The sequence below is a fragment of the Bicyclus anynana genome, chromosome 17, assembly GCF_947172395.1.
Source record: "Bicyclus anynana chromosome 17, ilBicAnyn1.1, whole genome shotgun sequence".
Lineage (NCBI taxonomy): Eukaryota > Metazoa > Arthropoda > Insecta > Lepidoptera > Nymphalidae > Bicyclus > Bicyclus anynana.
The window spans coordinates 13,863,085-13,875,208 of NC_069099.1; the positions used below are offsets into that span (position 1 = coordinate 13,863,085).

Below are 12,124 nucleotides of genomic sequence, written 5' to 3' on the forward strand. Positions count from 1 at the left end.
CCGATTTTGTTTTTCGTAGTGTGCCTTCGGAACTGACACGGCAATCATCTCGCATATCGGAGTTGTTTAGTGTAGTTTTTTTTGTTATGACGAAAATTTTTCGATTTAGGAATTTAAGCTCGCTGCATACGGGTTGAGACGGCAAGTTTTGGAATTATCCTTTCATATAAAATACATACGCCACGGGGGTACTGATGAGTTTACCGTACCGCCCACATCCTAACCCCATACCTTAGCGATCCCCCGTATGTAGCGACCTTAAGTATGATATTATCAAATTGGATGGATTGGATGGTTGTTGATTACAATTTTCGAGTAAAATTAAAATCTACACTAATGCTCAAAGCTTGCGAGTGTTATGTTTTTGAGTGATTAACTTTTTCACTGCAGTTGAGGACATGTCTTACAGAAATATGGTGTAGGTACTTTCCTACTTTTTTTTAGAGAATCATAGTTTGTCTACATTTGAAAGTCTGTTAGACTTTGGATGTGTTGGTAAAGTTACCAGCCAAGCATTTGACAGTAGACAGTTGACAGCCATGACTTGAGTGTATAAAACTGAAGGAATGTCAGATGACAACGCTCCTTGAATTTATGCACACACAATTTCCCGCATTATAATTATTTCTTAATAGGTACGAGTAGGTTCCAGTGTGAAGGGTACTGTTGCCTATAGTAAAGGGTGTCCCAAAATTTCAAGATTTAAATTAGTCTATGACTTTTAATTTTTACATCGATTCAGAAAGTGTATATTTATGTAGAATAGGTTTATTTATGGCATAACACATAGGCATAAGAAATAACCTCACGGTATTGTGACTGTGACGGATACACACTCTTTCTGTGTCATGCATGACCTTTCTGGAGAATTGTGGCTTAATTTCGTTGATGCAGCGTTTAATTTTGTCTTATAAGGTATGGGATGTTGAGGGCTTGTAGACAATCCCCTTTCGACTTAAAATAACCCCATAGGAATGAATATAATAGAGTTAAATCGAAAATATGATGGCATTAAATCAAAACACAATCTAAGAGGCAACCTCTGAAAAATCCTTACGGAATAGCGCTCCGGTTCTTGAGTGTAACATCAGATGAGATTGCACTCAATGTCGGAAGAAAACAAAACTGCAGTGATGAGTTACTCAACTCAAAAACCCACACTCAAGGCACACATCACGAACACTGGCTGGTTTGGCTGTGAATCGTCGCCCATGTAACAAATGTGCACTCATTTTACAAAAGAAAAAACAATTCATACCAACGTTTGACTTTTGAAGTTTGTTTTGAAATGACTGAGAACACCGCATTTTTCTTTTGGTGTGTGAAATCCTTTATTTTTTTTAATATTACCCGTTTTTCCTTAATCCTGGACTTGTATTTCCTTATCTATACGACACGAAGCAACGCAAATAAGTATGTATATTACATAGTTTGTACCAACACTGCAGCGTTTAATATCATGAATGCACTTTGCAGCGTTTTTAGAGGAGGTAAGTGAAATTAGGCACCCATTTAAACACGATCACGTGATTGATACACATAATTTAACAATAAAATAACAATTAATTTAGTTTAAAACTAATGGTACGTTCACATTGTCATTGTATGTATTCCTAAACCAGCCCCGCGGTTTTACCAGCGTAGTTCCCGTTCCCGTGGGAGTACGGGGATACACTCGCAAACAACGTGGCTTTTTATTGGTAAAAGAATTTCCAAAATCGGATCAGTAGATCCAGAGATTACCCTGTACAGGATCACAAACTTTACCTCTTTATAATATTACTTATTCTACAAACTATGCTATAGTTGGTGTGTAAAACGTTTGGAGTAATGTAACTAATCTTCAGTTTATACACACACACGCACTTGGTCTGATCTCACCACTACATACAAAGCGTACCAGACTTCCTGGAATAGATTGTCTATACAGGGCCAGCACTCGTTACTCTATTCTGTAACGATGTATTCGACAGTGTGAATCTTGAATTCGCCTCTATCTCTCTCTTTGTAATACTCTAGATAGAATTGCTAAAATAAAAGTAATCGTTAAATCACCTGAGAATTTCTAAACCAAAAGTCATCATTATAACATCAAAGAATTTCTAAACCGAAAGTCATCATTAATACGTTTAAGAATTTTAAATCAATAATTTCAACACACCAAAATAACATATGTACCTACAATGTATATCAAACCATAATATATAAATATTACACCATATGGAATATTCTGTTTTGCGATGATGTGTAATAAAATGAGTTTGTGTTGCTTTACAGTTTTTATTGAATTCCCCAAATATTAACAAAAATGTATATCACCAAAAAAGTCTACGTATACATGTAGATAACAATGATGAGTTATTAATTGATTAGTTATTAGTATTGAAATGTTTCTAGTTAATTTTGTACGTAAGGTTAAATGACGATATATGTTATACTGAGCAATTAATACCTTTTTTACTTTATTCATTTTTGTTGACTTGTTTTTTCCACAGTTACGTAAGGCTTTGTAAACTAACAGTTACTATTGCTATGCAATTGAAAAATTAATACATACGCATAACATCTAAGAATTTCTAAACCAAAAGTCATCATCAAAATATCTAAGAATTGCTGAAATAAAAGTAGTCCTTAATAATTTACCTAACAATTTCTATACCAAAAGTCATCATAAATATGTCTAAGAATTTCTAAAGCAAAAGTCATTAAAACATCTAAGTAAGAATTACTTAACCAAAAGTCATCATTAAAACATCTAAAATTTTCTAAACATAAAATCAACAACAGTTTCTAAAGCAAGAGTCATAAATGTTCAAAGTCAAGTAATTTGTCGACAGATCTCAACCAATCCCTGATGACTCGTCGGGTAAGTCAGGCGCCAAGTTCTACCAGAGCTACGATAGGCTGTTCATCCTCAAGACGTTGACTTCCGAGGAGGTTGAGAGAATGCATTCGTTCCTTAAGCACTATCACCCGGTGAGTATATACATATTTTTTTAACCCCCAGCGCAAAAAGAGGTTATAAGTTTGACGTGTCCGTCAGTCTGTCTACCATAGCTCCTGAACGGATGAATTCTTAGATATTTTTAACGAAAATCGGTTGAGCCGTTTAAAAGTTGGGAAGAATAACCGAATGTCTGCAAATACATATTGATGACATGATCGAGAGTGCAATAAATAATTTCATGACCTTCGGAGGTTATTCCAAATTTTTAATTTTATATTATACTGAGTTCAAAGAGTGATAAAAACAAATCACATAAATATATTATGTATATAACGTATGTTTGTGTGGTTTTGGATGGTGTTTTCATAATTTAAGTTTATATATTTTTTCGGGGAAGAAATGTCAAACAAGGGTTTGTATGATTCGTTATGGATGTAGTTTTTTATGTATACATACAAATGCATATTGTATTAGGTATATATTGATTTCTGATATCATAATACACGGCCGATTACGATAAAATCTTAAAAATAAAGATTAGCGAATGATTAGGTCATGAAATGATTCACGGTTTTCAGAATTTGTATCCTATCTGATGTATTTTATTATTATTTCATATCTAAAACATTTATGCTATCTAATCTCTATGCACACAGTAGAACTGATGATATATGTGAATGTATTTATTTATGTTTCCTTGCATATCCCCGTAATAACAGATATGTATAAATATGACATAGTGTAGTGTTAGATTTATTAGGTATACATTAGTATATATTTATCATGATGACAATATACTAACACGATTTATGTTATGCATTGTTAAAACATGTAAACTCACAATTGTTTGCATTTATTGATAAGTAGGCCTAACATGCGACCCATGACATATTGTTACGAGTTCTTCGAGTACGGGTAGTATTTACATTCATAATTTATAAAAAGGATGTATCCGGATAAGCCAGACATCATTTTGGCCGGACACGGAATCAAAAGGCTTACGTATGTCCGGCTTTATTACGCCTGGCAACACTACCTGTAGCTTATAGGACGGTAGCCTACATTACCAGTTAAATAACAGCGAAGACTACCTAGATTTCGCTGTTATTGTATGCATTTGTTACTGTCAAAGCCCGTACAGTGGTAAATGTTAGGTCTTACTGGTAAATCCTAAAGTCAGCCACTGACGTTCAAGTAATTTGACATGCCAACAGCGCTAACAGCTTGACAACCGATAAAACTGATCGTGTGTTAGTCATATGTACATGACATCATAACGATCGCGACCAACACACGATCAGTTTTATCGGACGTCAAGTCGTTAGCGTTGCAGGCATGTGGGTTACTTGGATGGTGAGTGACTAGCATAAGATTTACCATGATGAGTTGGTACACAGGGATTCGAAAATAAGGGTCATTTTTCGGGCTTTTACCATAAGAATTTGGTACATGTTGTGTTTTACCACTGACTGGTAAATGTTGATTTTGGTCTCAATTAAGACATGAGCGCCGCGTCTGGGGGACTTCTTTCATGAAAAGGACTATACGTATTTGTCCACTTGATGTGAAGGGAATAATCAATAACCATCATCTATAGCAAAAGACACTTCGTACACCCAAACGACACCACGTAATGTAACTAACCGCTGTTCTAAGGGCGAAACTTAAGGTGTCAAGCCTAATGTGCCTGTAATTATGCCAGCACACAGGTGTCAGGAAACATAAATACTTGGAGGTTATTCCAGTCTTTAGCTGTTTAGTTATCGTTGAAGGGTTAGCTGCGTTTGGAGCGGTCGCTTGGATATCAAACCACGTAGGGTTGCAACTTTTCGTGGCGTTTCGAAAAAAAAGCAATAATGTAAAGTTGTTGAGCATACTTTCAGGTGTTTTCAGGGTCTAAATGTGATATTTCGTTTGTCCCCAGTACATAGTGGAGAGACACGGCAAGACGCTCCTGCCCCAGTACCTGGGCATGTACCGGCTCACCGTGGACGGCATCGAGCACTACCTCGTCGCCACCAGGAATGTGTTCTCCAACCACCTCAACATTCACAAGTAAGATATCACTAGCCAATGACTTTTGGGGACTTTATATGTGTATCAATCTCAATTCAAGGCTCCTGCATTTAACGGCGCCTTGCGAGTTGCAATTCATTTGATGTTCACAAGGAATCGCCCTTGGGACCCCAATGTGACATCTCTTCGAACTATGTTCCCCGCCCTTTGCCACTTCACAATTTAATCTGTAAGATAATATTATATGACTTAAAAAATTATGATATTATTTTATGGCTCATTAACTACTTATCGATTTCTAAATTCTTCATCTCACTCCCAAAAATCACAAAAGCAAAGGAAAGAAAAGGAAGGCACGGGCATGTATTAAATGAAAGTATTGTCGTTAAGAATACTAAAAAAACGATATCACTTTAGATTTAGAAGCTAGCGTCTAATAAATAATTATTTCATTCATTAAAAAAGTATTTCATTAACAATTTCCTAGTCCTCTTAGTAAGTCTATGGTCTAAGGACGCACCTTGACATCGAAATTACCGACAAATGTCGACCAATAGCTGGAATCGATCAGAAATATAGCTCTCACTTTCGTCCCATCGCAATGTTTGATTTGGTCGACATTCGTCTTTTTCACGTCTCTTGCCATTGTTTTTTACTGAAGGTATGTTAATTATTCACAGAAAATACGACCTGAAAGGGTCAACAGTGGACCGCGAGGCGTCGGAGAAGGAGCTAGAGAAGGAGCTGCCGACTCTGAAGGACAACGACTTCATCAAGCAGGGCGTGAGGATCGACATCGGCGACGCCGCCAAGGAGAAGTTGCTGGAAACTTTGACGGCGGACGTTGATGTATGTATTAGATTCGATAGAATTCGTTTTACCCACATTTTGGCCGTGATATCTTACAGTTTCATCATCGTAATCATATCAGCTGATAGACGTCCACTGCAGGACATAAGCCTTTTGTAGGGACTTCCAAACACCAAGATCTTGAGCCGCCTGCATCCAGCGACTCCCTGCGAGTCGCTTGAAGTCCAACATTGCGCTTTTAAGAATCTGCTATCGTAATTTTTGCAGTTTGGTGGGTTCTTAAACATTTTTGTCTCATGGACTACTTGTCATGTTTTGGTTTTTCAGTAGACACACTGGGGTTAATAATAGTTGAAAGTTATAAGAAAGTCTAGGATATTCAAGTTATGGACGGTTATTTAGTGATAGAAACTAAATATTTATTTAGATATTGGTATCGAAAGTACTTTTGCTTATATATCACCGGACCAACATTGCAATAGCTAGTCTGTAACTTTTGAACTTGTCTTAGATGAGAACACAGTAGAGATTGACTTTTTATAGATCTTTATTGGAGTTTACTCCTTAAGAATAGATTTTTTATATATAAGGCGCCCGGTATGAGAAAAATCCGATACTCCTTAACAATCGATTTTTCATTTATACCCCTCGGTACGTTTTTTGTGCGCAACCTATTCTGCGCACCTTTCACCGTACGTAGCCGCCATAGCGTGCACATGCCTAGCGCGTCCGCACGCACGTGCACGCTGTTGGCGGGCGCGCACGCAGCGCTGCACCTCGGTTGCGCACCTTTCACTTTTCAGGCGTTGCTATTGAAAAGAGTAAACTCCATTCGTGCGACGGAGCTGACACACTTTTTTTCTAACACAATCAATTTAACAATTATACAGTGCTCTGTCGTTTTAATCAATCAATCAATCAATTTATTTATTTGCAGATACATGCATTATATATATATACAGGTGGTCGGTAGATGTAGATGGTAAATGTGTCTTGCCAATTTGGCATGCAAATTATTTATTAAGTTTCCGCGGTGTGTCTAAAATAACCAATAAAACTTTATTTTTGTCAAAGAGTTATATAGTATAATTTGGTGGACAGTTCCTAACGAAGCTGCATCTCATGGACTATTCGCTGCTACTGGGCGTGCACGAGTGCGGGCGAGGCGAGGCCGAGGCGGAGGCGGCGAGACAGCGCGAGGCCGAGGCGGACAGCGAGGCGGACTCGGACAGCGATAGCGATACTGAGAACAGACACGGAGACAGGTATAGTAAGCTGCTCCTCATGGACTGTTCGCTGCTGCTGGGCGTGCACGAGTGCGGGTGAGGCGAGGCCGAGGTGGAGGTGGATTTACACCTCGTGGAGGTGGGTTTACAATTTAGGTGTAAACAAACTACGTAGGTTATATTATGAAACACGGTTAAAACTTACGTCACAAAACGTCGGAGTATGCCCGACTAGTTTCGAACCCATACAGTGGAATTCATAGACGTTGCGGGGGCTCCTCTAGGGGACCGTTCTCCGCTGAGTGTCGAATTCGCAAACGCATATACTCGTAGTTTAAATTGTTTGAAACAGCTGTGTTTCATAATAAATTAATATGAATAACACTCACGATTGTTTAAATTTTCTTTTTAGCAGACTCAGAAGTGATTACAAAAATAAGAAAACTAATGTCGAACAAAGGTTACGATTCACAACATTTGCCAGGACAACTTAATTAACAAATCAAACTGTAACCATAATAAGACCTTGAGTGAAATCACGCACTTGTGAACGATGTGTGTAGGGTTAAAGGTACCTTTGACTGATAACAAACACTCCCCTTTTCCACACAAGTCACTCTCCCATAAGAATTACTCTACAAGAGATGTGGACGGCTCGAACGCCATGAGCACACTGAAGTCGTCCGTACCGCAAGTCGTTGCAACGCGGCGATTACATTTTAAACGTAGTTTATAGTGTCCCGCCTTAGTTATTTGAGTAGGTAGGTACTAATATTAATAATGAAAAGTAAGTAAATAATTATTATTAACAAGTATATTAAAATAAATCAACCGGCGGGCACAAATTTATATAACGTGGGTACAGGCCTTAATAATATATTTCACTTCTGTCCATTAATGCCCGCACTCCCCTGCAATCCACGGCGGCAGCAACGAGAACGCGACGACGAACTTGTCCACCAGGGGCAGCGGCAGGCAGGAGGGAGTCACGACAATTAGGGTTCTCAGTGAAGGCACGTCGCGCAGCTCGCCAAAACAGGCAACCTCGCGCCCAACAATTTTGTTCTTGAAGTACTAACTCCGCTCCTGGAATACGTCATTGCCACTTCTAAGTAAACATTCTCGTTTTAGCCACCACCGGCAACGCTGCAAGTTCGTACGACCATACCAGAATTGCCGATGGTAGGTGACATCAAAACGGAATTTACAAATATTAATAAATTGAATGAATTTAAAATGTAATCGAAGTAATATACAAAAGCAGAAGGTAGTCAAAGAAAAGAATGATGCAATATTCTACATAGTTACATTATTAGAATCAAGTTATAACAGCGTATAAGCTAAATGAATGAAATGAAATAAATGCTGCAAGAAGGAAATATATACTGAAATTTGGAAAAAGTTTATAAAATTAAAATCACAAACTATAATTGATTATTTTAACAACTCGTATCTAATCTTGTTTTATATACTATTCAAAACTTACCCTATAGCGGGAACGATTTAGCACAATATTATAATATATTGGAATTAGCAGTATTTGGTAATTGAGTATAAAAACTGCAGACGGCAGCGTCGGTCGCGCGAATTAGTGACGCGACCGTGCTTTAACAGACGTTAGTTCTGACTGGCCTGCCTACAAGGTCAAATCGCGACGTCAGCCGTCTAACAGTAAACCCGGCAAAAACCGCCGCGCGCGACTCGATGTCGAGCGCGAGCTTCAGTTACCAACAAAATAATGTTGCAACATTAAATTTGTAACTTTTACAAATTTATTGTTACATTACCCCGCCGGCCCTTACAAGGGTTTTATTTTAATGATAAAATCCGCAGTAATTAGTGAAACGATCATATTATTATGATTTTGTTTACTATCATTATTTTTACCACCATGTTGCATGTCTGTCAGCACAGCTGAGAAATAAGTATGCAACCAAGAGTGTAATTAAACTAAGTATATAAAAATAAATTATGTGAGTTATAAAAAAAATTACGAATATATTTATAATAATGCATGTTAACCCTAATTATCATATTTGACTTATTATTTTTAAGTCTTTTATATGCCAGGTGCCTAAGCATTTACCAGACATATCTGCCAAGACATAAACTAATGGAGACTTTTTTTCTATAATGCGACATTTTATGAATTTAGGGGCTAGTTTCTTACTGAAAAATTTATCTTTATCACTTAAAACGTATGTACGTTTCATGACAATATCTCCTACATTATACTCAAAGGGCTTCCGTCTTGAATTATATTTTTCTGAATTTTTGACGTGAGCGTGATATAACGATTTTTGAACTTGATCGAAAATATTGCACATAAAGCTAGAGTTTTCAGCGTATATGTCCCGCGGCATGAATACAATTTCGTCACCTAAATCAGTGTCAGTGTAGTGAGAACCACAGATTACTGTTTCTCGCCCAAAAACTAAAAATGAAGGAGTAAAACCTGTCGCCTCATTCACAGAGTTATTTATGGCAAATTGAACACTAGGTATAAACAAATCCCACGAACGGTGATCATTATCCACAAACATAGAAATACAGGTTATAATTGTTTTGTTGTATCGCTCCACAGTATTAACTTGTGGGGTATATTTTGGAGTAAAATATATGTTTGGAATACTATATTTTTTGAATAGGTCATTAGTGTGATTACTAACAAGTTGGGGTCCATTGTCAAGGAGAATGGTCTGAGGGACGCCGTGAATCAAAAATACCTGTTCCTCTAATATTTTAACGATAATTTGGGAAGTTGCTTGTTTAATTGGGAAAATTTGACAGAATTTTGAAAAACAACACGTTATAACTAAAATGAATTTGTTTTGTTTTTTTGTTACGGGCAACGGGCCCATTAGGTCAACAGAAATCATCTGATAAGGTCTAGAGCATTGTTTGGGGCGACCCATTTCACCAAGAGTGGGATGGTTTTGGGGCTTGTATTGAAGACAAGTGGAACATGAACCTACATATTTTGCGATATCTCGGTACATTCCTGGCCAGAAGTATCTAAGGGCGATACGCCTGTAAGTCTTAAAAATGCCCAAGTGACCAGCCGTTGGGTTGTTGTGATTTTCCCTGATAACGTTATCCCTAAACTCTGATGGAACCACTTCCTTCCATGAAAATTCATTTGTGAGATGGCATTTGTTCTTGGATAGTCGAAATAAGATGTTATTTTTTATTAAGTAATTAGGAAAGTTAATTGGGTTGTTAAGACAGTTATTATAAATGTTTTTATACCAATCATCGCTAGTAGTCGCAAATGATTTGGCAGTGTTAATTACGGAAACCGGATGAGCTCTAGATAAGGCGTCAGGAATAACGTTATCAGGACCGCGACGGTGTTTGATTTCAAAATCAAATGAAGATAATCGAACACCCCAACGGGCTAGGCGACCTGTAGGGTTGCTAATGGATAAAAACCATTTAAGTGCGCTATGGTCTGTATAAACTGTAAAGGGTTGACCGTTTTCTACGTAGCAACGCCAATGTTCCAACGCAACTACTACAGCTAAAGTCTCGCGTTCTGTAACGCTGTAATTCCTTTCCGCTCCAGTCAATGATCTGCTCATATAGGCAATAGGTCGTTCCTTGCCATCAATATACTGCGTGAGCATTGCACCTATTCCATAGCTGCTCGCATCCGTATGAACTTGGAAAGGAAGTTCATAGTTTGGACATGAGAGAACCGGAGCAGACACAAGACATGTCTTCAATTTTTTAAAAGCCACGTCTGCTTCTTCAGTCCATCGAAAAGGTGGAGCGTTTTTCTTACTCGAGGTCAGTTTATTAAGTGGTCCTGCTATCGTGCTAAAATTTGGCACAAACCTACGGTACCACGTAGCGGTGCCTAAAAAACGTTTTACTTCTTTACGGTTCGTAGGAGTAGCATAATTGAGGATAGCTTCTACTTTATCCGGATCAGTTCGCAGCCCTTTCGCATCGACTACGTATCCTAAGTATTTGAGCTGACTTCGAAAAAATTCACATTTATCCAAATTAATGGTCAAGTTAGCTTTTCGTAATTTGTCTAGGACCCGAAGCAATAGGGAAACGTGGTCATCAAATGTGTTTGAAATGATAATGATATCGTCTAGGTACGCGAATATACGGTGATCTACTTCACCTAGCAATGCGTCTACTAGTCGCTGCTGAGTAGCTGGAGCATTGGTCAGTCCAAATGCTGTGGTTTTAAAGCGCAGCGTTCCACGGTTCGGGACGTAAAAAGCTGTCTTGTCTCGATCTTCCTCTGCTATAGGAATTTGCCAAAAGGCTTTAGAAAGATCGAGGCTGGTTAAGTAACGTGCATCACGCAAATTATCGAGAATTTCTGAAATGTACGGTAAATTATACGCATCTCGTTTCGTGACCGAATTGAGCTTCCTACTGTCCAAACAAAAACGTGGCTGGCCATTCTTTTTAGTAACTAGGAGAACGGGCGATTGCCAAGAGCTCTCACAGGGTTCGATTACATCTAATGCCAGCATTTCGTCTACTTGTTCGACTAGGATTCTTTGTTTTTCAGGAGAGAGCCTATAGTACCTCTGCCTGATCGGTGGTGAATCGCCAGTATTAATGCGGTGAGTTATTAAATGAGTCCGACCTAATCCTTTATGTTCAAAGGAAATATCGTGAAATTGTTTTATAACATTATCTGCAGTCGCCTTTTGAGTGCTATCTAAATTATCATAAGAGTGAATTAGATTTTCTGAATTACTACAATTTAGATCAATTAACGGTTCATTTGACAAAGCAATTGAACCTAAGTATTTGGGACATAATTTAAAAGCCCGCCAAAAATCAATTCCTAATATAAGAGAGTAACGAATTTCTGGGACAACGTAAGTTTTTATAATATGAAATTGAGAATCAAAAGTAATAGGTAAATTTATGTAACCTATACTTTGCAGTATTTGACCACCGGCCGCAGTTACAGATATCGCGTCATCTGTAAATATCTTAAAATCGCGATTTAATAAGGTTTTATGCGCATTATTGCCTAGGATAGAAACACTAGAGCCTGAATCAAGAAGACCAGAGGCAATCGTGTCATTAATTTTTATATTGACATATGGTCGTATATCATCTAAAGGTTTGTAATTCAGAATTGTAGCAA

The 12,124-nt window shown here is 37.9% G+C and overlaps 1 protein-coding gene and 1 long non-coding RNA gene across 3 annotated transcripts in view; one reads left to right on the forward strand and one right to left on the reverse strand.

Annotated features, from left to right (window-relative positions):
* LOC112049512 (phosphatidylinositol 5-phosphate 4-kinase type-2 alpha) overlaps window positions 1–12,124 on the forward strand; it is a 31,826-nt gene that overhangs the window by 6,435 nt on the left and 13,267 nt on the right. For both annotated transcript variants that reach the window (XM_024087441.2, XM_024087442.2), the window contains 4 exons: window positions 2,838–2,976; window positions 4,872–5,002; window positions 5,644–5,812; window positions 6,875–7,038. In XM_024087441.2, the coding sequence (XP_023943209.1) occupies window positions 2,838–2,976; window positions 4,872–5,002; window positions 5,644–5,812; window positions 6,875–7,038 (603 nt within the window). The remainder of the gene's footprint in view (window positions 1–2,837; window positions 2,977–4,871; window positions 5,003–5,643; window positions 5,813–6,874; window positions 7,039–12,124) is intronic.
* On the reverse strand, window positions 7,749–8,623 carry LOC128198890 (uncharacterized). The gene is made up of 2 exons (XR_008251585.1): window positions 8,486–8,623; window positions 7,749–8,085 (listed from the first exon to the last, which is right to left on the reverse strand). It is a non-coding gene; the product is annotated as an uncharacterized LOC128198890 (long non-coding RNA).